Raw genomic sequence first — 27,534 nt, 5'->3', positions numbered from 1 at the left:
GATGAGGCAGGAATGTAGTTTAAATTTAAATCTTTATTTTTAGGATTGATAAATAGCATATTTTCAATGCGAACCACGGTTTTGAATGTCATCTGCAAAAATCACAGACTACACTGTCGTTTTTAAAAATACGTTTACAAATAAGCTCATTTTTTTTAAATACAAATCCCAGTTACTAATTATTATGTCATGTGAGCAGACATAATCCATGTGTAAAACCTTTTCAGTGTGTAACATGTTCAGTTCTTGTGTGGTCTACATTAAGTTCTTCCACCACCACCGCGCCCTCCCCTGCCCCCTCTCCTCGGTCGACCTCTGACTTGTTTATTGTCCTGCCGTGGTAATCTCTTATGACGCTCCACTTTGATCCACCCTCCGTCACTGCTTTTGCCCCCCTCCTTTTCCTCACTGGCATTTTGTGTCACAGACAATAAACCCGGTATCGATGGTGTGCGGCTCTGTGGTCTGGCACTGTAACTGTTGGACGGCGGTCTCCATGGATGTCGGGGGGTTTTGCCACCTTTATTATGAGCATGTCCACCTCTACTACTACTCCCTGTATTACCCCAACCCTGCACCCCACCCACAGTAAATGTATTGCCCGTGTTGCTGTTTCTGCGATAGTTATGCACTGCCCCTGCACTGAGCGGGCGCTCTCTGTCTGAGGTGCTCTCTGACGTAGTGCTGGAGGGACTGCTGCCCTTTGACCCCAGATAGAGCGTTGAGAGTTTGGCCGACAGGCTGGCAGTTGGCGAGGAGCTGCGCGAGTCGGCCCAGGGAGAAGAGTTGACGCGGTTTGGAGAGCGGCGCACAGCTGCAGCATAAGAAGACACGTGTCTTTCATGTGCAGACAGGAACTGAGGCAGAGTGCGAGCATCAGAGCTCGTGAAGGCAGTGTGAGCAGCGGTCGTCGGCTGGGATTTCTGGGCTATCATCTGCTTCTGTCTTACGTTGTACATCCACTTTGGATCAATATCTAAAACAGAAAACACGTACACCTCCTATATGAAGAATTTTTTTTTTTCTGATAAAAAATTATATGAATAAATAATAAATATTTACCACGGTTTGATCTGTCCTTGAGGTTCCAGTCTGTGTTAGCTGGGGCTGTTTCAATGACGAGCTCCACAGTCTTGATCTCGTCTCGTCCACCATTGACGCTCCATGTCATCGAGCAGCTGTGTCTGGTGGACTTGGGAGACTTGACATCATTCTGAAGTGAAAGTAGTGATATTTAATGTATGTTGTTAAACATGATTGTGCGTGACTGCCTGTGTGATGCATTTTCAAACTGCAGCTGCTAAAATGACCCACCTCATAATTGACCGTATAGTCCACTCTCTGGTTCTCCTGTAGCCCAGTGATCCATTTGTCCATCACAAAAGGTGGCTGCATTGAATAGCATTATTTGAAAAAAACAAAAAATAGACAGTTGCAACCACCACAATACGTCAGGTTAAAATGCACCGATCAAAACATTTAAAACAATTAGGTGTGTTACAGAAATGCGTTTCTGACGGCACCTTAGTCATCCGCAGGATTTCAACGTCTTGTCTGTTGGCGTTAAAGATGACATCTTTGATGTAGGTTATAGCGACTTCATCGCCGTCGAGTTCCATGTACATTTTCCATTTGCAGTCCTTGAAATAAAATAATTGCCGGTCAGATAATGTAGGTCTCAGTGACAATAGATGTAAAAGTTTTTAATTTCACTCATCTGTGTGGAGAACTTGGTAAATCTTGTATATAAACCAACAGCACAACCTACAGGTAGTTGAATGACAGTGGCCAGAAAGCCTCACATTGTGGGTGAAGACAGATAAGTATGAAATAAAACTTTTAAAATAAACTGCTAGCAGACCAAAGGGGAGAAAAGACAGAGTATACATGTAAAATGCAGTTTGCATGTAATGTCTACATCAATGCAAACCTAAGTTAAAAGACTGATCTTTATGGAATTAGGTTCTCTACATAAATATACCTCAAATTCGGCACATTTCATTAAATTACTCTAACAGAGAAACAGAAACAAAAATCAGCAGGAAATATTTTCATGCCGCTATTCTAAATTCCAAACATTTAGGCTTTTTTCAGAATCCAGGATTAATTTTTTGGAGCAGGAAACTGTCTGATTTTAGTTGATAAAACCTTTTTTTTTCTCCTCATGGACTGCTGCAGAGAGACACACATCAAACTGGGGAGGCACAAATCGAAGCGGTTCCCCAGCCCTCTTCTTCTGCATACTGAATGCTGACGACGCACGTAATGATTTCGCCAATCCCTAAAAGCTGCCAGGAAGCTACAGGTCACTGCTTAACCACACAGGGTTCATGGCACAGGCCAATCCATTGTGTAGTGATCACAGAGAAAGACATCAGAGGAGTGGCACTAACACACTCGTCTGAGGAGCCTTCGCCCTCTCCTTCATCGTCCCCGGGGGCTGGAAATGACTCAAAGGGGGGAAGCTTGAGCAAGCCTCTGGCTCAGAAACACACCAGTGGCCCAACGCTGGCCTGGTGTCGGGCCTGGACGGTCGCACCGGGGCTCCCAGGTCTATGCTAGTCTAATCACTCCAGCAGAAACAATGTCTGGTAATGATGCCTAGGACCCGAGTGCGTCTAATGACAACTCATACATAATTCAGCACCTTTCACTTGGCTGCACGGTGATATCCTCATTAGTAGGGGACCCTCAGTGGCTGTCAGATGGTGGCCGCACAATCGCAGGCCCTCATTTTGTCTTTGAGAAGTGCAGCTGCTTCCATGACATCGCCAGCAAAGAGGGGCGAAGAAAAAAAATGCAGTGCGGGTTTGTTTTATTTAGTGCAAAAAACCTTCCAGTTTGTAAAAACAAGGCTGACACGGAACCTGACACCAGGCAGGGGAAAATAATTAGCTCTCATTTTCTCAGCCTCCTGTTTCCTTCTCCCTGCTGTGTTTTCTACCCACTAAACCACCACATGTCAGAAGAAATGGGAGGCAATTAGCAGGCTCGTTTCAGCCCTGCCGAACACACTGAAAGAGGACTATTTATGATGGGACAATGAACAGCTGAAAGATTAAATAACGTTTGCCTTTTAAAAGAAAATGACTTCTGGCTAAATGGGCTATTTTTGATTAAATTCAAACAGCAAGTGAAGAGCCACCCTTTCTCCACAGTTTGAGACCCTAACAAAGGGCTGTGAGCAAGTCGAGGTGGATGTGGTACATGGCTGAGCCTGAAATGTTTATTTGTCTGGTTTAATACATGTCTAGTGATGCCTTGAATGGTCAGCATAACAGCCGCCATCACGAATCCTCAGAACAAACAGCTTCAGTTGTAGTGGGCCGATTCAATCGCATGTCTCTATATCTCCTTAGAAAGTATCAATTATGCCAAAAATGCTCAAAGCAGACAACATTTCTTTGTGATATTCTTATTTTTTGGGGTTTCATCGCTTGCTCACAGCTGCAAAATATGTTGGAGTCAGTGTTTGAATGTGTTTCCTGACAAACTTACAGACTTTCCTGTTCCTGGTTTCCAGTGGTACCCAAACACCAGCTCCAGATTTACAGTTTTACTCTGCTCCACCTCCTTTTCTAGTTCATCCTTGGGGAAGAAAACAAAAGCACATAAACATAAGCCCCAAAAGGTGCGTGACAATAAAAATGTAACACGTCTAACGGATGAAGATACCTTCAGCAGTGGCGGGAAGTGGACGAACCCGAGGTAATCATTAGTTAGCTTTTCGATCTCACACTGGAAAAAGAAGAAAATTCCCTTTGAATTCACCGCAGAGCCAAATATCAGAGAGCTCTGCCGATATCTCGTAAATGTTTTCGGTTAATGGTTAACCGTGTCTTGCCTTAAGGTGCATGACGTGACCTTTGGACTTGACCCCCATGTCCCGCATGTCGGTTTCTGTGAGCAGCAGCAGCCTCCGTCCGGTGATGTGGTTTTCTTTAAACAGATCGGCATAAAGCTGCATGTCACATGCGCTGTCTCCTGGCAAAGACACAACCAAACATTGAAACAAGTGCGGAAAAAATGAAGAATGCGAAACTGAAAACATTTAAGATGATCTGAACTGTTTAGAAAGTAAATGAACAAACCTGCGCCAAATATTTGCTGCATCCAGAAATACTAAAGGAAGAAAATCATGATATAATAGTTTTAATAGCAATCATGACTGTATCACAATTTAAATGGCTGCAAGTAAAAACACACTGATACCAACCACATGCTCCTCTGTCCAGGTATATATGTCCAACGTGGGGAGCAACTGCAAAGACAAGACAAATTTAATCCAAAGCAACAGAATGTGGTTGGATATAGACATCATGTGTCCATCTAAAAAAGGCCAGAACTCCAAAGTAAAACTCACAAGACTCTAGTAAATATTATTAAAATGGAAAATATCCATATTTTTCTCCACATCTTTGAAACCATTACTTTTTCAGTTATTGTGCTTTGTGATTAAGAAGACTGGATGTAGCCGTAATGGACTATATCAAACAGAAATGCCCATCTGACTGATCTAATGTGATCTATTTGAATGAAAAAAAAATCATTTATTGCTCATTAAATGCAATCAGGCAGAAACTTGCCAGCCAAAATAAAGATTTCATCATTGTGATTATGAGACTGGTGTGTAATGACAGAAATAATGCAATGGGAAATTGGAGAAAATACGTCTAAATGAATGAGTAATCCCCCATTCACTGTCTTCTTCCCACGACATCCTGTAACAGCTCGGATTATGAACTAAATGCCGGGCTCAGTCGACAGTCGCTGGCATACATTATAGCGCGGGCTGCTGCCTCATAAAGCCACTCAGCCCTACAGCGCTTTTCCGCCTCCTCCTGTAATGCAGTTCAGAAGTAAACAGATTCGGAAACACTAAGCCAATGCCAGAGTCTCACTGGAGTGACTTAACATCACTTTTCAAAAGCCATATTGTATCTCACAAATGAGCAGCCATGCTTGTGTGGCACGTCATTGGCAAGTGTGGTTAAATCTAAAAATCTGAAATGGGGGATACAGTCTTTGTGTTTTAAGATTTATATGTGGAACATGCAGGAGAAAAGGACTTTGAGTTGGGTTTAATTCACACAATTGTGCCCCCATGTGGACTAAGTGGATGATGGGTAGTAAGGCCATGGATATACTTATAAAGAAGCATGTAGTTAATGTCTCAACAAAAGATTGAAAAATGGCCGTAGAAAATGCATATTTTACTTTTTTTAATGAAAACACTAGAAGCCATGCTCTGTTATCATTAAGTTTCTTAATACTAGCTATAGAAATGTAACCAATATCATTTTAATGGCAAAACATTTGTTTTTTTAGTCACTAATTGTTCAGATGTGGAAGGTAATGAAATCGAGCCAAGGCAGATTAGGAGAAAGTAAAAAGAAAATCATCTGTTAACAGGAAAATAAATCAGATGAAGAAGTTTCACTATTATAATGGAAAATAAAGGAAATAAGAAGTTTTCACATGGAAAAACACAAAATGCTGATTGTTATGTATAGTGCAATATGTTTAGGAGTTGATGGCACAAGAGGATAGGCAATGTTTGAACAGGATTATTAGCTCATGGCAAGAAGCTAACAAGCAACAACAGAGGAATACAGAGGATTACATCCTCATGAGACTGACTGATTATAACAAGCGAAGGGGACAATTTAATGGGCTATGCTCAAGGAAGCATGTCCTTCCCCCAGAAGAGGCATAATACCTAAGTGAACACTAATGCTAATATGATTTTCTGTACTGTAAAGAGCAGCTCTTGAGACGTGATTCTGTGTGGATAAATACAGCGTGGCGTCTATAGAAAGATGTTACTTTGTTAAGCTCTAAAATGTAAATTCTTTGGCTGAAAATTCTTCTCTTTTTTTTGGAAGAAACCTGTTTTCAAAAGTAAAATGAGAGAATGAAGCTGACAGCCACACAGCAAAGTCCCTCTCCTACTGTTTTGAACCTGGGTCACTCAGAGGAAAAAACATGTACTTTCTTATCCTGGTAAGAGACTGTGTCTCAACAACTGCACTCCACCACAACCAGAACAAATTGGCCAATCTTAATGTCAGCAAAATGTCACTTCATCATAAAAGCCTGGCCTTCTCTAGGCAACTGGCTCACATGGCTCTTTCTTCACAGCATGGCACTATACATCCAGAACATTAGGCATACGGCAAATTACATCCATAATATCCACAGGTGGAGGGCTTCAAATATGTTCTATAATTGTGACCAAGTTCCCGCGCCGTATGTGGTGGAAATACATCATGAACACAGCTTATAAAGCAGAATAAATGCTCTTTTATGGTGTGACAAAGTTATGATTAATGAAATAATTGTCGAATAATTAATAACGTAACTTAACAAGCTGTTCATATTAGTGCTTTCACAACACCAGTAATATACAGTGGGGGATGTAATTATTTGATCCCCTGCTGAATTTGTAAGTTTGCTCACTTACAAAGAAATGAACAGTTTTTAGTTTATATGGTAGCTTTATTTTAATGGAGAGAAACTGAATTTCAACCAAAAATCAATAAATTACATAAAAGTTATAAACTGATTTGCATGTCATTGACTAAAATAAGTATTTGATTATTAGTATTTCCCAAGCAAAACATGACTTGGTACCCTGGTGGAAAAACACGTAACATTTCTTGCGGTTAGTCACCAGGTTTCCACACATCTGGGGAGGGATTTTACAGAAGCTCTCAAAACTCTTAGGTTTTTTGGCTGTTGCTTGGGAACTCAAAATTTCTGCTGATTTTCTATAGGATTGAAGTCTGAAGACTAGCTTTCTCATGATCATCCTCCAGGGGGCAAGATCTTGCATGGAGCTCCAGACCGAGGGCAAGTGATGGTCATTTTATATTTCTTTGCACCAATAATTGTCCCCTTCTCGCCACTTCTTGCTTCTTGCATATGGTCTTATAGGCATTTCCAGCCTTCTGCAGGTCTGCAATCTTGTATATTTGAAAACTCTTTGGTCTTGCCCATGGCAGTGGAGAGGCTGGACTGCAAGAAACTGATTCTATGGACAGGTTTGCTTTATACACATAACAAGTTGAGATCAGGAGTAGCTGTAATTCATTGACTGATTGATTTTCAACATGTCATATGGGCATACACCCAATCTATAGGAGCCAGAATTCTGGGTTGTAGGAGATAAATAAATATTTCACTCAATTAGATGCAGATCAATTTATAATGTTTACGTAATATGTTTTTTTATGGATTTTTGATTGATATTCTATCTCTTTCCATTAAAATGAAACTACCATATAAATTAGAGACTGTTCATTTCTTTGTAAGTGAGAAAATATGCAAATTCAATCAATTATTTCCCCCATTGTATTAAGTGAGATCGCACTATGTGATGGATGCAGGTGGAACAATACCAAACACTTGAAGGGTTCATTCAGTGTCATCAGACCACAGGAAGTGTCCCATTTCCACTGTCATGTTGACACAGCTCACAGACCTGGAGGAGTTGCTCGACTCACGTGTTGACCTGCATGTTAGAGTGCAGGACAGGCCAGCCAAGGAAGCCTCAAAGTCTTTTATCACAGACTGCAGACTCACGTACTCATTACCAGAGGTTGTGATATGAGAAGACATCTGTGAATTATTTGACTCCTCCGTCACAGACTGAAAGCATGACTTAGTACTTAACTTTAGAGGTAAGAACAGCTGAGAGGCAGGACGACGTCAAAAGCAGGGACACCGGGGAAAAAGACAAGAAAAGAGGATAGAAAACAAGAGACATAGAAGTAAATAACAAAGAAAAAGGTAGATGAGAAAAATCAACAATGTGAACCCTAAAACCCCAAAAAGTTGATTCTGTCCGTTTGGATGTAGCATGAACCCTTAATACAATCATTTAAGAAGCCAAATGTTAAAGTGAAGTTAACAGCACAGCAGAATGACAGAGCACATAGAAAGGAAGCACGTTTAATGCAGTTTATTCAAAGGCTCAACTGACTTGTTAAAGAAATTGTGAGTTGTCTATGTGTGAGTGACAGGTATCTAACATGTGCATGATTCTGACGCATGGCCCTATATAGGTTAAGACAAATGACTAGGTATCATTCACAAAAAAACACTGGACCAGGTCTTTATGCTCTTGAGGATACTTGAGGGTGCATTGGAGTTTGCCCAACCAGTCTACATTTGTTTTGTGGACTTGGAGAAGGCATTTGACTGTGTCCTGTTGCTACAGGCCATTTGATCCTTATACAACTGTTGCTAGAGCTTGGTCCGCATAGCCAGCAATAAGTCAGACTCGTTCCTGGTGGGTGTTGGATTCCCCAAAGGACTGCCCTTTGTTACCGATTCTGATCATAATTTTCAGAATTTCTAGGCGTAGCCAAGTGGTGGAAGGCTTCCACCTGGGCAGACTCAGAATCTCGTCTCTGCTTTTTGCAGATGATGTGGTTCTGTTGGCTTCATCAGGTGGTGGCATTCAGTTTGCACTGAAGCAGTTTGCAGCCGAGTGTGAAGCAGTGGTGCTCCGGCTGCAGTGAAGCGGATGCTGTCATGGTGACGAGAGAGCTGAGCATAAAAGCGGAATATTTACCGGTCGAGCTACTTCCCTACCCTCACCTAAGGTCACGAGCGCTGGGTAGTGACTGAAAGAACGTGATTACAGATACTGCCTCCCCTCTTAAAGTTAGGGTGAAGAGCTCGGCCATCCGGGAGGGCTCAGAGTAGAGCCACTACTCCTCCACATCAAAAGGAGCCAGATGATCTGGTTCGGGTATCTGACAAGGATGCCTCCTTGGCACCTCCTGGGTGAAATGTTCTGGGAATGTCCCAACAGGAGGAGGCCAGGGGGCAGGGGGCAGACCCAGGACAAGCTGGAAAGCTTATCTCTCTTGTTCTAGGAACCCCTTGGTGTTCCCCCGGATAAGCTGGAGGTGCATAAATGCTGAGTCATTTTAACGTTGGTAGGCGGTTACTAAGCAACATGATGATATTAAAATATACCAAGGAAAATGTGCGTTTTGTGGACATAAATGAAATGTTAGCATCATGAAATTATTTAAATTTTATAAGGCGGTATAGGTGTATAAATGCAACAAATGGGTCATCCTGGACCACTGGTAGGTGGTTGCTTGGCAACATTATGATGTTCTAATATCTAATATAGATGAGAAACTTCAGGGGCCCCAGATATACCTGTGTGCCAATTCTGGCTACTCAGTTCCTGGTGGAGGAGCTGTGGCCTGATAGGATTTTGGTCAGTAATAAAAATGATCATTAGTTGCAGCCCTAAATCATGTTGCATTGGATGTTAGGGATGGATTAGGATTCCATTTCCTACATGGCAAAAAAAGGGAATAGAATTAAAGCTGTGACTGTCATGTCAGAGGCTGGATGCTTACAATCTAATAGTAATTTTTTATTGTCACGATGCAAATGTTCACAACTTCACTGCTTTCCTTTCACCCAGAAAAAGGTTGAACAACAGCGCAGAGTCGACGTGCTGCTGCTGTGACCACTTGACAAAGTGAGCGGCTGTCCTGAAGGTGAAGGTGGACCAAAGTGAAGAGGGGATAATGAGGAACTCACCGGACTGTTGGACTGTTCGATGAGTTTGCGCTCCCACATCTTTAGTCGCCGCTCACGCTCCTTCAGCTCCTGCTCTTTAGTGCTCAGGTCTCTCTCCAGCTTCTTAAGTCTCTCAAGTGTAGCTTCAATCTCAAACCTTCATCATACAGCAGGAGAAAACTGTTAACATTTAAGGATGGCTGGATTTTTCTTATAAAGACCAAAACCAACATTTTTCTTTTTTTAAACCACATCTCTTTATTTTCTGGCTTCCCTACAGTCTGCACCACTCAGTCTAAGCTCACTCCTTACATAATTTCCAAAAACAGCTGCCCTGTAGTTTTTAACGAACCTCTGTAAAGCAGTGATCAAACATGCAATGGATCTGGGACTACATTCAGTTAAACTATTCATGACACCAGGACAAGGTATGTGTTTGAAGGAATAAACGAAGGTGTAACATGTGGCTCAATAATAATCCAGGTTTTCTTTTTTCTTTTCTTAAATATGTGTATAACTCACAGCAACCACAAACATGGGATAATATTGTTAGGTATGGGAAGTTTTCTGGTTTCCGAGTTCCATTGACAAATCACATTTCAGAAAGACGTTTAGGGAACAAAAGAGAAATCCACTGGCAATCTCAATATATCAGTCTGACTTTAGTGAAATTTGTGAGAAGAATCATTCCACTGTTGCTTTTGGTCTTTGAGGGGATTTGTAGAGTGAGAAAAATAAAGAATATAACCACAAAATAAGACAGTGAGAGTTTTAGGACAGCATCCAGTGACACAACATTAAAATGAATCCAAAATAAAGCCCTGCACTCAGGAGGTGATTACGCGTTACCCCGACACTTTAAATACCAAGTGCAGGACAAAGCATGTTGGGATTTGTTTTGCCCAGCAGGTGGGGCTGCGCAATGTATCGCAGAAAGCCATGCTGAACTTCAGGCCCGCTAAAACTCCCACACTCTTTTCATAAACAAATGCAGCCCAGGCAGGAAGGCCATGACTTACTCCTCCCAGTCCTCCAGTTCCTCCACCCACTTCCTTCACAAATAGTGAGCTCTACGGCCTCCCGCTGTACAGACAGGCCTCTACATTTGGCAATGCCCTGACCCTTCCTGTTCCGTGAGCATTATAAACAGATAAAAAACCTTTTATAGAAAAAAAATACTTCAAACCGAAATAATCAGCGTATGAATCCTAGCAATGAAGGAATCGACCACATGTGTCAGCTTCCAGCGCCGCATCTCAGCTGCATACACCAGTTACATACTGGTATTATCCAGCAGCCAAGTTATTGTATTTTTAAGTTATTGTACTTGGAAAGGAGAAAGCATTCATTTTTAATTTACACAAGCACTTCAGGTCCATTATGTAAATGTGACAAATGTAACCATACAGCTAAAACAGGAAAGAATATGAACCTTAAAATGAAACTCAAAATCTTTCAATTTAAGTTAAATATTATCAAGGAAAGAGTCAAAAATAGCATCTATAAAAATAGAACTATTTGGGCTTTTCTTGGTAACACAGATACCTGGGAAGCTAGAAACAGGTACAACAAGTTTCTCAACATCCCTTTTTTACGACTGGATGTGTCATCTTTCACTTTGAGCCCTCTAATGTTGCAGGATCTAACTTCTTGGGCCAAAACACATTGTTGCTTTCTGTTTTCAAGCAGAGATTTACTTCAACCTGCTCCACCTGCAGATGGCTGCCTGGACACAATAACACCAACACAACTTCTGGGGAAAAAAAACTCCAAGCGCAGACAAGGCCCGGGGAGAGGCAGACAGAGAATAAAGTAACAGCTGAGACTCAGGCTGTGCCGAACATCACCAAACCTCCAGCTGCTCATACAGGCCAATTAAACACTTCTACTTGAAAAAGATGGTGATTATTTTTAGGGTCTTATGGGTAAAGAGAGGAAGTATATCCAGATGGATGATTCTTTGGGGGGTTTTTATGTCTTTATGTAGCTATCAGTGTGATTATTAAAGATCTATATGCATGATCTCAAGTCCTTTTTTGTGTTTCACGGCCCCCGTCAGCTACATTTCCACATCATTCTTTGAAAACAGTCGCACATCTCCCTACACTGAGGCAGTATACCGGCGAAAAAAAGACAGTTATAAATACATTTACAAGGTTTGAAGAATAGCTGATCACATTACCTCCATTCAGCCTTGTTGTGAAGGAAAGAGTTGCACTGTTGAGGAAGCTGGCTGTCATTAGACATGGACTCTAAAGTGGAGAGGATCTGCTTGAACATTGGTCGCTCCTAAATGAACATAAAACCATTAGCAGTGTATATAATTCATATATCTGCTTCATATTTGCATGCTTGTGCAACTTACTTTTGGTTCTGTTGCCCAACACTTTTTCATGAGCTCAGCAAAGCTGGAAGGACAGCCACTGGGGATGGTTAGCCTCTAAAAACACACACACAGGCAGAAGAAAGAACAGCTTTAAAGGAACCTTAATATGCTAACTTAGATAAGAAGCTCAATACCATTCTTGTGTCTGTTAGATTGTCTTTGTCCTAAAGGGTCTCCTGTTTGTCAAGCATTTAATTATTGCTCTATGTGAAGGATCACAACTGCCATAATCAAAAAATAAAGATACACATAAATACACTTGTGACCATTTTATTGAGTACACCTTGCATCATTATGTGAATTTTCACCTACTGCCTAATCTCCATCATGCCTTGCTCCTCACAGCAGTGGCCAGGCCTGCATTCAGTCCTGACAAAATATGGCAAAACACCCTTTTATACTGCCAAAATGTTCCACCAATTGCAGCTGATTCAGTGTGTGCACTGCCTGAATACTGTAGGGTACAAGTCGCCGCTGACCTAATGCTTCCGACACCCACCAAAGGAGGGAAAACGCATCTAAAAGCCTGCACCCACTGTCGCAAACAGGGGTCCCCGAAATCCAGAGGCGCTTAGCTAATCTAGCCAAAAATTAAGCCCAGTAATGATTATTTACGTGTTGATTATTACTTGTTGTTGTTGTTAATACTCTGAATAAAAGTGCGTTTCAGTTTAGCATACATCAAGGTTGAACTTTTTGTTTTTTATAATTTGGAAAACGGTTATTGATGCAAAGGTAATTAAACACAAGAGGAAATTAAAACAAGTATAACGTTATAAATTAATGAAACTTCTAATATTATTCTGGTGTAATTAGTGGATTATTGATTTATTCGGTAAGTCATGTATTTACTTTTTCATTTATTTATTTATATATTTTTATATGGCAGTTTCACTCCTCACTTCAGAATTGCATTCATGTAATCATGCAGTAAAATACCTCATTCTTCTCAACCACAAGCCAGGCCACTTGTAAGCCTTCCAGGCCTTTGAATGGTATCTCACGGGTGAGCATTTCCCAAAGCACCTGTCGCAGAAGGTAAAGAGTCAGGTAACAGTGTTATAAAATTACACAACAGCACACTACATGTGTGAATGTACACATGAGCCGTGATAAGCATGGATCTGCTGCTGTTATCCTTCACCACATGGTTGGATTACACCGAAATATCATAAATATATCAATACTGTCTGTTTATATAGCATGTGTATTCATAGCATACAAATAAAACACTAAAAACATTTATGCATTTCCCTTGGAGACCACACGAAACATTAAAAACATCGAAAAAGAATCACGTATGATTTAAATGCTGTTGGGCCGCTGAAGTACTCCCTTCATAAGTCAGCTTCTTTTCAGCTGGGCTTCACTAGTGTCAGAAATAATCACCTGTGTCAACATCTTAAAAACCACATAATGAAAAGGTGGAGGAGCGCCGCTTTCAAACATCAAAGAGTAACACTGTATATGTATACCACATTCCTAAATGTATGCTTCTTGACAGCTGTGTCTAATTACATGTATGTATTTGACTACAGAAATCAGATGAACGTGCAGGCGTCTGAGGGAGAAACTCACGCCTGCTGAGGTAATTTTACCAACGGCAGATTGTAAAATCCTGCATAGATCCAAGGAAAAATAATTTTAATTAATGCGTTTGAATTTTACCAGAGTGACTCACTCTTGTATAAGAGTGAAAGCAACTTTCAAAACAACTTTGGGGCAACCGATAAGCGATTCCATAGTGAAACTACTTCCAAATTACTCTCGACACTAAGTTTCTAAGAGGCTGTAATCCTGCAAAGGTCGCAAATGCTGTTTTTTTCCACTTAAGCAGAGAGAAGAAATGTTCAAATGAAAAACATCAATGGGACCGGTTGCCTGATTTTGTTTTTTGTTTTTTTCCTCTTGAGAGATTTTAGTGCTATTTGGTCGACTGCGTTCGTTCTATTTGATAAAATCTTATTTTTAGACTGAAATAAAAAGCCTGCCAATCATATGTTTCCTCTAAAAAAAAGAGAAAAAAAAAAAGAAAAAATAACATAAATTGGCTCCAACTTCTTGACCTCAGGCTTTTAGCTGCACTTCCTGGTGAATTATTCACTTCTGTGATCTTTGAGGTACAATAATGAACACATTTTCAGTGGTTTTGATTATATTATTTACCACAAGACTGAATGAGAAATAACAGAAATCTAGCAGGCGGTACAAAGCTCCAATGAAATGGCCTTGACCTGCTCTATGAGCCAATGGATTCTTACTCAACTTTACAGATTTGGAAAAAAAAAAGCAAAAAGAAACTTTCTGCAAACTCTAAGTGACTTCTGTTGTGAAGGACCTCTGTTATACGTGTCCACAATGGCATCCTTTAAGCACTGATTCTGCCTAGAGCTGTCATCAGTTTTGATATACTGTCTAATTATTCATGTCTTTGAAAGAGTACTGCTATTTGTTATTTTCTTTACATTTATTCTTTATAAAATATAATCATACAGTACATAAATATACGAGGAAAATACCCCACAGCCTCCTGGTAGACACACCTATGGTATAAATTTCAAAATCCTACGTGGCCTTGATTTTCAGAAAACTTAACCTCTGACCTTGAGGTCAAGGTCACCGAGATTGTAACTCGTCCGAGATTTTTAGTAGCTCCTACTATGGTATCAATTTGAAGATCCTACATCGCCTCATTCTTGCATTCACAAACTTAGGTCTCCACACTGCCCACTTGCCAGTAGTTCACAAAAAAAATGGATATAGCCACTGTGGCATCACTCATTAGAGATATCCCAACTTCTCTGTTAGGCTGACTCTGTTAGTGTTGAGTGAGAGATGGATTTGAATTATGTACCAAAAGCAGGCCCAGTATGAAGCACAACCTTCTTCATAATCCTTTTTGACTCAAATGGGGACCAGAATTTAGTAAATCCTTTAACTGGTGAATGAGACCACAAACTCATTGAGAAAGTGTCTTTTTCCCCACCATAGGTCATAAAAGTAAGGAAGAAGTAGTTATTTGACCAAAGTCTTCTATAAAATCACACTTCTTTTTGCAACCACAGGAGTCACCCAGCAAGAATGCAGGTTTAAAGTACTTTTTCAATCCCAGAAAGTTGATCCATTTTACCTGGATGCAACGCTGTTGATGTGAGAAAACATTTCATCACTTATCCAAGTGACTTCTTGCGTCTCAGCTGAGAGCAAATTCCCCCAACCTTATAAACTGATCCTTATGCAACTGAACTTGCTATAAGTTCGGGGAAATCTGCAGTCGGCTGAGATGGAAGAAGTCACTTGGATGAGTGTTTCTTCCACGGAAGAAACATCTGGATGAAGTGAATAAACTTTCTGGAATCAACACTTCCTCATTTGTTTCACTTTTCAGAAACAGGCGTCAGTCCATGAGTCTACAGTGTTTTGTGTTTCTGGGAGTATCAACTCATCACCAAAACCCATTGCTGTTATTTCATGATAAAAAAAAGTAATCCTCCAGCATCTGTAGAATCACTCATGGTAGCTCCTAAAAAGTTTAGTTTGCCAAAAATCGCTCATGTTCAGTAAATTTATCTGTTTGGTCTGTGGTTCTTATAAGAAGCTTATTGCATCTTTCACTATGATACCATTTGGAGTTACCAGTTCCTGGACAAAAACAGGTTTATGATCTAAACTCGTCACACTGAGAAGAAGTGGCCACATAACAGGTTGAGACAAGCTACAAACACACAGGCAGCACTCAACAAATACAAGAAGGTCGCATTAAAAAGACGTAACACCATTACTGCAACACAAATTGTTTGCGTGCAATGTTAGCGTTACGTTCAGTCTGACGTCTTTCGTGACACATCAAAAGGAATGAGTCAGCTCAGGATTAATAATGACACTCCAAACCTCTAGGATCTCTGAAGAAATACTTGTGGATAAATGTGTTGCTATTACCCAACCGCTCTTTTCTTGTTAAACCCAGGCAGGAAGCTGATTTTAGTGTAGAAGTAAGTAAATTGTCCTCTGAATGACTATGCTGCTCTGTATGAGAGAGGCTAGGTGCTAAGTGAGCAGGACAGGAGGAGAAAGCAGGTCTGTTCAAACAGTCAGAGACTGCAAGTGATAAACTTTAACTGTATTAACTCAGAGGAGGTTATGTGTTAAGGGAGGGCAAAGGGACACGAACACTAAGACTTTTCTATTAACCTTAGAATAGAGGCGAATAAATGGTAACTATACAGAAAAATGGCACCAGCTCCAGCTTCACGGGGCTTAGATTTAAAACGGCAAAACTCAGACTAAAGAAAACCAGACAAAACTATTCCATTTTTTTTAACTGAAATATAAAAAATAAAAATCAAAGGGCTAAGATGCCAAACATTTTTGGTACTGAGATAGAAGAAGTATATTATTATGAAATTGTTTAGATGTTTAAAGCGTGCATAACTATATTTATATCATAAAACACAACAGGAAACAGATGGTATATTTTGTGTCCAAATGAGCTAATTCATACACGATGTTTTTATGACACTCCTAAAGATCTTTATGTTGCCCTGAGGACAAAAAGTAAACATCAGATTTATGAAAATGCAATAAAAAAAATCTTCACCCTCCATAAATATGAAGCAATGATGGTTTATTTATTCAAATAATTAGTCATTAAGGAAAATGTGCTCTGTATAAAGTGATATAACACTCAAGTATATTTAATTTCACCAGGTTCCATTAAATTCAGCATTTTACACTGTACTTATGTAACAAAACTACAAGGGAAAATGTTATGTAATTAAATTAGTTGAAATCAGCATTTTCTACAATTTGTGTGTGTGTGTGTTTCAACTCAGGTTCATTTTGCCACTTACTACTCCATAGGAGAAGGTGTCACAGGTCTCAGATACAGGCAGGCTCTGGATCACCTCCGGAGCCATCCAGGGAAACGTACCCACTAAGGACATGTGCGTTGTGTGGGTGACAAACTTAGATGCCCCAAAATCACAGATCTGTAGAAATAATAATAATATTAATGTTTATTTGGGTATCCAGAGTAACCTGTCATTCATAAACCTTGTGTCACACTTAAAATATAGCAATCATAGCAGCATGCAGATTTAGATTCACCTGCTGCTGATGCAACAAATCTACAGCACTGTAATCATATAATTATTCCTGGAGTCATCGTATGTTTCAGTCACTGTGAAGTCACGGGCAAATTAAATGCAGCACATATGAAAATTTGTCTCTATGATACAGAAAAAGCCTCAAAGCACTGACATATATAACATAAGGTTTCAGCAGATTTACAGGTGGATGTACTTTGCAGGACTCTTAAAGCAATCACATACTGTACCAACACAATTACTACCAACTTTGGTTTTGTGTCTATCTATCTAAGTCTTATCAGAGAAGAACTGGTCACCGGTCAGCAGCAGATCAGCAAAGAGGCTCTCCTTTCTCTCAATCTAATCCACCTATGACGAGAAACACCATAACACTGTCCCTGATTTCTTGAACATGCCAAGTTAGTCACTGCCCTCTTGTGTCCGTATACTGCTGAAAATATCAAATGAGGATTTCATGCTTATATTTCTTTAAACACTGAATAGAATGTGAATCCTTAGCTAACAGGGCCATCACATCAAAGAGCAGGTTGAGTATGTAGCAGTGAGACATGGCACTCCAAGAATCCTGAATTCAAATCTATGCAACAGAGCCACAGCAACAAGGTACAATTTCTCAGTCAGGAAAAGCTTTTAAAACTTAAATTTAAGACAAATTCAACATTGTAAACACTTTTTTTCCACCTCATCAAAGTTTGTTTGAATAATGTTTCTGTCCTAAAAAGTGCCTGGAGGTGTTTCAAGGTGGCTAGGAAACCAGATTTTATGATTACAGAATTCGGATTATTTCCAATTATTTTATGATCATCTGAGATTAGGTTTCAGTCCATAGGTTATATAAAAAGGCTTACTTTGAGAACTTTCTCTGCAGATAAAACAACTGAAAGAGAAACAAAAAGTCAGTAAATGCAGATGTTTATTTAAAATATTTAAGAAATTAAATTTGGTAAACTCATGTCATGGTCAGTTACCATTCCTGGACTTCAGGTCCCTGTGGATCACCTTAACAGGAGCTTCTGAATGTAAATAGTGCATTCCTGAAGCAGAAGTAAAGACAAATTTTCAGAGGAACATTACTAAAAACTCATTTGGAAACTACAATCCTAATAACACGAGCACTGGGACACTGTGTAAAACGTAAATAAAAAGGGGAAAGATATACAAATCTCATGAAACCATATTTAGATTTTCATGACTTCAGGGAGAACTACATTAACATTAACACTACCGTCTTTTTTTAGGTCAAAGGGCATTTAAAATGGACTGAGGCAAAGTGGAAAACTGTTCTGTGGTCAGATAAATCCAAATTTGAAATTAAAAATTTATTTTTGGAAAACAAAACTGAAGATGACTAAAGATGAGAAGGAATGTCAGTGCCTAGTCTAAAAACCTTCATCTCTGATGGTGTGGTTGTGCACTGCCGCCTATGAAATTGACAGCTTGCACATCTGGACAAGAACCATCAATGCTGAAAGATATATACAGGTTTTAGAGCAACATATGCTCTCACCCAATTACGTCTTGTATATACAATACTAAAAGGCATACTGCAGCTATTACAGCAGTATGGCTTCATAGAGAAAAGCCCGTTTGCTGAAGTCCACACTTTTCCCCAACTAAAATATCTGCCACATCATGAAATTAAAAAATACGACACGATGAGAGCCAGGACTGTCGAGCAGCAAGAACCTAATATCAGTCAAAAACAGGACAACGCTCCTCTTGGAAAAATCCAGCAGCTGGTCTCCTCAGTCCCCAGATGTTTACAGAGTGTTGTTAAAGAAAGAGAGGATAGTGCAGAGTAGTAAACATGGCTCTGTCCCAACTGTTCTGTGACGTGTTTCTGACATGAAATACAAAATGAGCTAATACTTTCCTTAAAATGGCACATTTTCTGTTTAAACATCCGGTGTTTTCTTTGTTCCATCCTGAATAAAATATGTGTTTATGAGATTTGCAAACCACTGCATTCTGTTTTTATTTACATTTTACACAGCATCACAAATTTTGGGGAAATTAGAGTTGTAGTTGCTCTGATGAGAAGATAATGCATGCTTTAAATGACAATGTCACATGCCTGTTGTATATCAGCAATGAGCAATGAGGCATGGAGCTCTTTTGAGCAACCTGCAGCCTTGTTGACTCATTTTCTTTATATTTCCATGAAGGATGACTACACAGCTCAAGCAGATCACTACAAAACTGAACTGCAAGACTGCTGCTAATGCAGTAGATCTATTTACTGTATGGCTGGTTAACATATAACAAGCTAAGAAAAAACTTCTAATATCAGTATTCATTTTATTACTTTTGGTGTTAAATTGCGTGTCTCTTTATTTTTTAATATACCTCATTTTATTCTATAAGCTGCATTTCTAAGAATTGGCCAGAAATTCTATGGCGCTAACTCCATTTTTTTTAATAACTGTCAAATAAATAAAATAAAATGAAATAAAAACATTTACTACCGTCCTTAAGTAAGGATTAAGCTTTTAAGTTCATAAATCAATCTCACAACATTTCAGCTGTTATTTACTAATAAGATACATCTGAAGTTTACCTTTGGCGATCTCTGCAGCCCATGTCATGATCTGCCCCATGTCCATCTCCTCACTGACATCACTGGACAGGTAATCATAGAGTGAGCCGCCGCTTGCATATTCTGAGGAAACATGAAAACTTTATACTGCTGCTTAATGAATAAAAATGAATGATGTTACAGTGGCAAAACGGGTTTTACAGCATGCATATGAGTGCAGTATGCGAAAGTGTTATGCTAAAACAAGTTGGATATTCGGTCACACCACTCATAGTGACTTGCTAGATTGCTACGGCTTGACGCTGTGGGTGAGCACCAGTCATAAAGAGCTCTCTTGTTCCCGCCGGACATGGCTGTTAAACTTCTACAACACAAAGTTGCTCGTGCTCTGTTGTCAAAGGATTCGTGCATTTCTAATGGGCCATTAGAAATGTATGAAACTTGCAAATTATGTGGACTTTTGCAAAATCTCCTTCACAAGACCGCTGACGACACTAAAAGACAACTATGATGAATCAAAGATGGTTGAAACAGGAACATAAACTTTAAGCTTTACTATGTGTAGACAGAGGCAATCTTGTGAAGTAAAGTCCTTCAACAGAGATAAACAAGCACCAGCTAAACAGCAGGGACCCTCCATTTGTGCGCAATAACCCCATCATATCCCAACACAATACTGTAAACATGCACAAGCACCGAGATAGGAACATAATTAACAACCATAAAATACACCGAGGACTTTTATTATTATTATGAGCCAGAGTTTCCTGTTGACCCTTTTTTGTTTGTTTTTTGACTTTGATACAGCAAAACCTGAATGAAAATGGACAAGCAAACTCATGTGTGAGACATCATGCAGCTAGATCATCTGCGAATACATGTCTCCTTCTGTACTTTGCACCCATCCACATTCCTTAGATAATCTGTGCCAGCTTCAATGTAAAATGCACTTTCAGTTTAGCGTAGTGTCACGGCAGTCTTAATCAGTGGAAGGAAAAAAAAAAACGCCTTAAAATGACTGTAACTGGCAAATGTACTTTAACCCTGAAACAATACTCTCCTATAATTCATCAGGTTTATGAAGCCACTGAGTGACGGCAGTTATTGTTAAACTCCTGCAGGTCAACAGAGACAATCAGGTTTCTCAGATAGGTTGTAGATAGTGGCTGCGAGAAAGAGGGAACTGATGCTGTGTGTCAACACAGTCATAACAGAGATGATGAATGTGAGCACGGCAAACGTTTTTTTCCCTCTATCTGCTGCTAATTACATTCTGCCTTATTAAATAGAGACCACAACCTACTCCTTGACAACAAAACCTTCCCTCTTGGAGCTCTGAAGTACAACCAAGGCTGCAAAGGAGTAGAGTGCACTGATCGTTTTTCCACTAAACTTTGATTTGATTTCTGATTCTTTTGTGCTTTTTTTTTTTTTTTTTACCACTATTACATAGAAAATGGCAAATGAATAACATTTTACAAAATGTGGTTAGGCCTGATTACTCTTTTCATAATCATCTCAGTTTTCTTTCTTATGCAGCCAAATATCCTTGTGTGAAAGAGCACCTCTTTAAGAATATCAAAGGTCTTTCTACACTTTTATAAGAGAGACACTTAGAACACTTAGATAATGTCTACAGATAAATAATTACACTGAAAGTATGGACTTGGCCTTACATAACTGTGCTACACAAAATAATTTAAGTAATAACATTTTACTGACTCCATAGTGTAGTAGATTACACCTTCACCTAACACACAAAAGATCCCGGTTCGATCCTGGATTTTCATCAGGAAGGGAATCCAGGACAAAGATTTTGCCACATCAAACATGCAAAGCTACCTGCTGTGGCAATCCCTTGTAAATAAGGGACGGTGGAAAGTGGCTAGCAGCAGTTAATGACAGGAAGGTTTTGCATGGGCGAAAGAGATTCAATTCGCATGAACTAATCTAAGCTGTTTAAAGAAATTTGCTTTCCTTTCTGATTGCTTTGAGAAAGTCCTCAGTGTCCAGCAGAACTAAGGTAGTAGTAGAAATGAGTGCGTGAACGACAATCTCAAGATCTCTCTGAGAAAGAAAAAGCTGGAGATGTAAAAAGCTGTTGTCAAACTTAAAGATACCCAAATTTTTAGCATGTGGCTTGACATTGAAAAAAGAAAGACATAAAAACTTTACAAAAAACAGGACAACGCTTCTGTTTTAAACAGAAGCGTTGTCCTGTTTAAAACTTCTGTTTTAACCTCATTCATGGACATTCTGTGCCATCCAGTTCATGTAACAATGTATTCAAAGCATGTGGGGTACAGTTGAGTATCGTCAGCATAAGACCGAAAGGCGATATTGTGTTATTTTTATGGGTCATTCGACACTGGGGAAACATGTACAGAGAAAACAAGATGGGACCCACAATGGAACCCTGAGGTACTCCACAATAAAATGTAGCCTCTAAAGAACAATTGTTTCCGGTGCTGACAATGATGGATCTATTTTTCAGTTGAAGTTGATCAAGAATAATTTTGTTTTACTGTTTTATTTTTATCTTTTGTTCATTTAACTACCTCTTGTTCTCTCATATGTCAACAAATGTTAAAAGTGTGAACATAAAGTGTAAATCCTCTCAAATACATTTCTACCACTTCGGATTTAACTTCATACAACCTCACATAAAAATAATCACTTTGAATTTTTTTTTTTTTACTTTTTGTAAAATAATTTTTATTGTTGTATTATTTTATTTTTCCTAACTTTCCTTTTATATCATAATATTAGTTGGCCTGGTCTTCAGCCATGGCTAAAGATTCAATTTCATTTCCAGGACAACAAAGATTATCATGAATCTCTCTGACATGTTTTCATTATTAGATATTGTTTAACTGTGAGTATGCTACCAGTTTATCTACAAACTGCAGAGGAAATGCAACACCCTTGTAAAACATTTGCATAAAGGTAAATACAGAAAACCACAATCTGTTAGCATGTCTCTCCTACTTGTTTGTAATGCCGCACACTTATTAAATAGAGCCATGTTTTATAGAGAGAGAAAAAAAGTGCATTGCTTTACTTTCAAAGCAATTTTAAGTATTTAGTGGAGACTCATGTAAACTACTGCTTTATCATTTTTCCTCTTCAGAAGAACAAAGATCTTATATTTGATGCCTTATGTTTGTTGTGAGTCAGGGTGTTTCACTCATTCATTCATTCTTTTTTTTTACTGTTTCGTAAACAGATAGTGAGCTGTCAAAGCAAGGACAACATATTAGAAAGATGATGGATGAAGGGAAGAACCAGGATTTCCAAACATGCAGCAGTTCCTGAATGTCATGGACATTTTTTTTCATAGTAGCACAATGAAACCGAAACTCTAGGTGTCAGTTCGCCACTAGAAGCAAAGCGAAGTTTAATCTTTAATATAGAATGAGTAACTACATTACGAGCCTATAATAGCATCCTTTCTACCGATACTGAGCGACACCATTAGGCACATTTAACAGTCAAACTCCATATACACCATTCTGCAGTGAAGGTCGAACAATATGTTAAACACATTTTTGAGCTGGGGCTCGATTTAAATGACTTCTGCAGGATTCCCTGATAGATGCGAGCATGATGGGCCCCTTGTTTACAACAGTTCACAGCTACACAAGCATTTGAGGCTTTATTCTTTTCAGTCTTTGACCTAGACAAAAACTGAAAACAGGCTCACACAACTACTGTATGAATGTGTGCACTTCCTGAGGCCTCTGGCATTCACTCACACTTCCATAGAAACTTCTGCTCCATTGAGCAACTGGTGCGAACAGATTTGGCTGCTGCCTTTTCTATCATGATGTTTTCTGGTGGCTCTGTTGTACGCTGTTTTTCACTGAGGTTTCTTTGCTGTAAATATGCATCATTATTTATAAACTTACCGGTGACAATTCCATAGTTGGGAGCCTCGACAATCGCACCGTAAAACTGGATGATGTTGCGGTGGCTGAGGACGCTGAGGATTTCAGCCTGACCAGTGAACACACACACAAGAAGATAAGACCATTTGGAATTTTCATGAGAATAGAAGAGAAAATAGAAGCCTTATTTGCATTACAGTTTAAATAAATGAAGTCTGGATCTATAATTTAGTACACACATGATTTCAGTGTGTGTGAAGTAATATTTTATTTTTAAATCACCTTTACCAAAGGTTCATTTAAGTCTCAGGAAATGACAACATTCACACTCTATTCAGCATGTACATACTTAGCAGAATTGCACATAGCGTGCATGCACTGAGTATACTTTCCTTATAGCAAATTTACTATGCTACAGATAACTACAATCTTTTAAGAACAAGCTATTTGATTACTACACCTCATGATGAAATACCTTGCAGAACCAACTTTCAGAGCAATAGCTTAAAATAATCACTTTCTGTATGACTTCATCAGTCTTTCATATCACCACACTTCCTGACAAATCTGCTGTTGAGGTTTGGACTTTGACTTGGACATTGCAACACCTTCATTCTTTCCTTTGCTGTTGTCCTGCTGCATGGCCCAACTTTATTGACGTTTGACTCTAGAATACTTTGGTATTCAGAGAAGTTCAAGATCAACTCAGTGACTTCAAGGTGCTCATTTCCTGTAGCTGCAAACCAAACCTAAAAAATCACCCCTCCCACTACCATGCATGACAGTTGGTATGAGGTGTTCATGCTCATATACTCTAGTTCATCATACGTATGTAACCTTACCAAACATCTTCTCTGTCAAAAATAGTCCCAGAAGTCTTGTGGTTTGTTCAGATACAACCGTACAAGCCTAAGCTGTGCTACCATGTTCTTTTTTAGACAAAAGAAGCTTTCTCCCGACGATCCTTCCAGAAAGACATATTTGTTCAGACTTTTTGCAATTATGCTTTCACGAACTTTGAGATTTAACATGCTAACTGTGGTCTGTAAAGTCTGAAATGCAGCTCTTGGGTTTTTTGCTTTTTGTCAGAGCATTGCATGATCTGACTTCGGGGTAATTTCACTGGGACATCTGGTCCTGGAAAGATTGTGGCATATCCCTGAATGCCCCGAACAAGCAAACTGTCAAAACTTCTAACTTTATAGAGTTGATCACACTTGCTGATGATCATTTTGTTACGTGCATTTGGCTGCTGTTTAACCTCTTAATTCCTATGGAATTAATGCTTGGTTATTCAAAGGACTGCACAGAGTCCTGTGAGAACTTTCTTTTTCACATGACTGTTATTAGCACCAAACCACAAAGTATCCCAAAGTATAAAAGTTAAAATTATGACCTGATAACTGCATAGAATACTTCCTCAAATTGATTATAAAAGCTCCACCACCCTAACCCAGACATGAGTGCTTGTATAAGATTTACTGCAATCCATTTAGAACCCAGTTAACTTAAAGTGGATCATTGAAGGAGTCACCATTTGTGAATTCATAAAAAAGAATTTAATAAAAAGCAGAAATGAGAACTTGCTGGTTATCCTGATGCCCCAACAGGAAAAGTCAAAGCAGACTTTTTCAGACTTTTACAGAACTCAGTGGCATGGCTCTCAAACCCTGACTGGACGCCAATGAGTTTTTCTCAAAGATTCTTGGTCCTATGGAGTCTTCTGGAGCATATACAAAGACGTATCAATGCATAATCGTGGCCCAGAAAGGTTAATGTGTAACTTTTTTTCTTTTTTTTTTTGAATGAACAGAAACCTGATAAAACGATCTCATTTACTCGTAACCAAACACTATAATTAAAGGAACATCTGGTTCAATGTGAAAGGATTACATTATTATTCCCATTGAACAATCATCTCCCCAACACTTGAGTGAAGTTGAATGGATATCTGTGATCTTTTACAATTTCATAAAAGAAACAATGAACAATTTTCTGAACATCCGATCACAGGCCGACACACATAATACGATTTCCCTGAAAAGATTTCAAAGATAATTCTGTTTTGTCTTTAAGACAATGGGCCTGTGCTTTCAAAGAGACTTCAGGAGCAGCCTTTGCTGTAATTGGGCCAAATACATTCTTTCATTTGGCAATAATGTTTCTTTCGCAGCACACTGCTCAGAGAGGGGGAGTATAATGACCATGAGTGATGGGTACAAAAGTCACCAGATCTCGCTAAATGGGATAGCAATTAAAATGATTACTACGCTGACAATTAAAAATATATGAAAAAAAAAAAGATCCAGGTAATTAAGACTCTTACCTCATTTTCAATCTTGAGCAGTTTTTTCACCGCCACCTCTTTGTCCTGGGAAATCCACTTGGCCCGGTACACACTTCCGAAGCTGCCGCCACCACAGTTTTCGAAGAAGTGGATGTCATCGAACCTGACTTGCACGAAAGACGAGCTGGGAGACATCATCTCATAATGGCACTCAGTTCCAAGTCAGCTCCTAAAAGAGCAAGGGGGATTACGGGAAAGGAAGGAAGCTGGGTTCACAACAAAATCCTCTGTGGTAAAACAAACTTAATCCAACAAAGCGAAGCTTCACTGTCAGACACCATTTGTGAGTGTGGCTGCAGGTTTGAGGCTGCTTTGCCATTGGTTGATTGAGCATAGCAGGGTGATATCGCTCATTTTAAACTACCATCCCCTGTCTCTTCCACTTTTACACATACAGTCCTCTTCATCAGTACCAGTAAGCAATGGGCTCAGGGTCCAGACTCTGCTTGTATAAGGACAAAGGCATGTCTGGTATGCTGGGATCATGCAGCTAAAGTCGCAGATTACTCCAGCAGGTTTGGCTCAAGTAGGACAACAAGCTGGGAGATCATACAATTTTGACAATAAAAGCTGCTTTTGTTTCAAGACAAAAACACCTTGAGAGATCCACATATTCTCTTTCTCTATTTAACAAAAAAGATGAGCTCTTCTTGCTTGTGTTGAGGCCAAACATGATGATGTGTGTGTAAGCCAGGGTTAGTGGTATAATGCTTCCAAACCGGACACCACACAGATTTATTATCATATCCTTTTGTTTGTCTGTAGCGACATAAAAGCATCTTGTAAAGAAATAATTCCATCATTACAGGAAATTATAGCATTGCTATTGTTCATAGGTTTCCCATTTACAGCTGAGCAATTACGGCTTTTAAAAGGCTGTTACCTGGGTCCTCATTGGGATTACTATCCATCACAACGGGAAATGCCACCATTGTCACAGAGGGGAGCCATTGCTCTCTGCTGATTTACTTGTATTCATGCTATACTTAGCCTGGCAGCAATTTGCTCAGTGGACCAGCCCCCCAAGTATTGTCTGACCACTCAAGAAGCCAGGGTTACAGGGATACGGGAGTACTCCTGCAGTCATTGCTGCCAGTTTCTCACTTAATAGCAAACACGACTGCAAGCGCCGCAACAATAAGGCCTGACAGCCATATGTCAAACCACAGGTAGTCACTGTAATCTCAACTAAATGATGAATTAATCACTGAGACAGCGAGGTCAGCTTTTGTGTCACATCTTCACAGCTAAAAGTGTGGTTATATGCAGATGTTACAATCTTAACCAATCTAACCCCTACTCAGTTACTATGCTGTGTATGAGAAGCAGATAATACATGTGTGAGGGTTAAATCACCGCTCAAAACATTCAACAACAACTAGATACAGTATGAGCAACATTAGGAGTAAAGTTAAAGCGGTATTACTTTGTTATTATTACATGTTTATAACAGTCTTATATTAATGCACCACGTCACACTCAACAGCCTGCATCAACACATCTGCACGAATGTGTGTTTAATATCAAACAAGACTCGCATTATATTTAATCTGCTGGACAGTGAGCCTATGTCGAAACTGCTCATTGAGACTAATTGGATAACTGGTGAACATTATCGAAACACACATACCGACATTCAGTGTGAAGGCTGGCGCTCCGGAGCGGCTGTTCCTCCACGCAGGTAGCACCGGGCACAAGACAAACTTTGTGAAAGAAAG

At 39.5% G+C, this 27,534-nt stretch overlaps 1 protein-coding gene across 1 annotated transcript; it reads right to left on the bottom strand.

Annotated features, from left to right (window-relative positions):
• Positions 1-53: 53 nt before the first annotated feature.
• Positions 54-27,534, bottom strand: map3k20a (mitogen-activated protein kinase kinase kinase 20a). The gene is made up of 20 exons (XM_063498288.1): positions 27,447-27,534; positions 25,796-25,985; positions 23,491-23,578; positions 19,604-19,705; positions 18,015-18,080; positions 17,895-17,923; positions 16,789-16,926; positions 12,878-12,964; positions 11,918-11,992; positions 11,735-11,841; positions 9,574-9,709; positions 4,217-4,261; positions 4,092-4,122; positions 3,845-3,984; positions 3,676-3,738; positions 3,499-3,588; positions 1,524-1,640; positions 1,315-1,389; positions 1,063-1,213; positions 54-976 (listed from the first exon to the last, which is right to left on the bottom strand). Exons 2-20 carry the CDS (start codon positions 25,952-25,954, stop codon positions 261-263), a joined length of 2,415 nt encoding a protein of 804 aa, XP_063354358.1. The 5' UTR covers positions 25,955-25,985; positions 27,447-27,534; the 3' UTR covers positions 54-260.

This window comes from Pelmatolapia mariae, linkage group LG16_19 (genome assembly GCF_036321145.2).
Source record: "Pelmatolapia mariae isolate MD_Pm_ZW linkage group LG16_19, Pm_UMD_F_2, whole genome shotgun sequence".
Lineage (NCBI taxonomy): Eukaryota > Metazoa > Chordata > Actinopteri > Cichliformes > Cichlidae > Pelmatolapia > Pelmatolapia mariae.
Note: the sequence above shows the minus strand (reverse complement) of the source record. Positions and strands in the feature narration are given on the sequence as shown.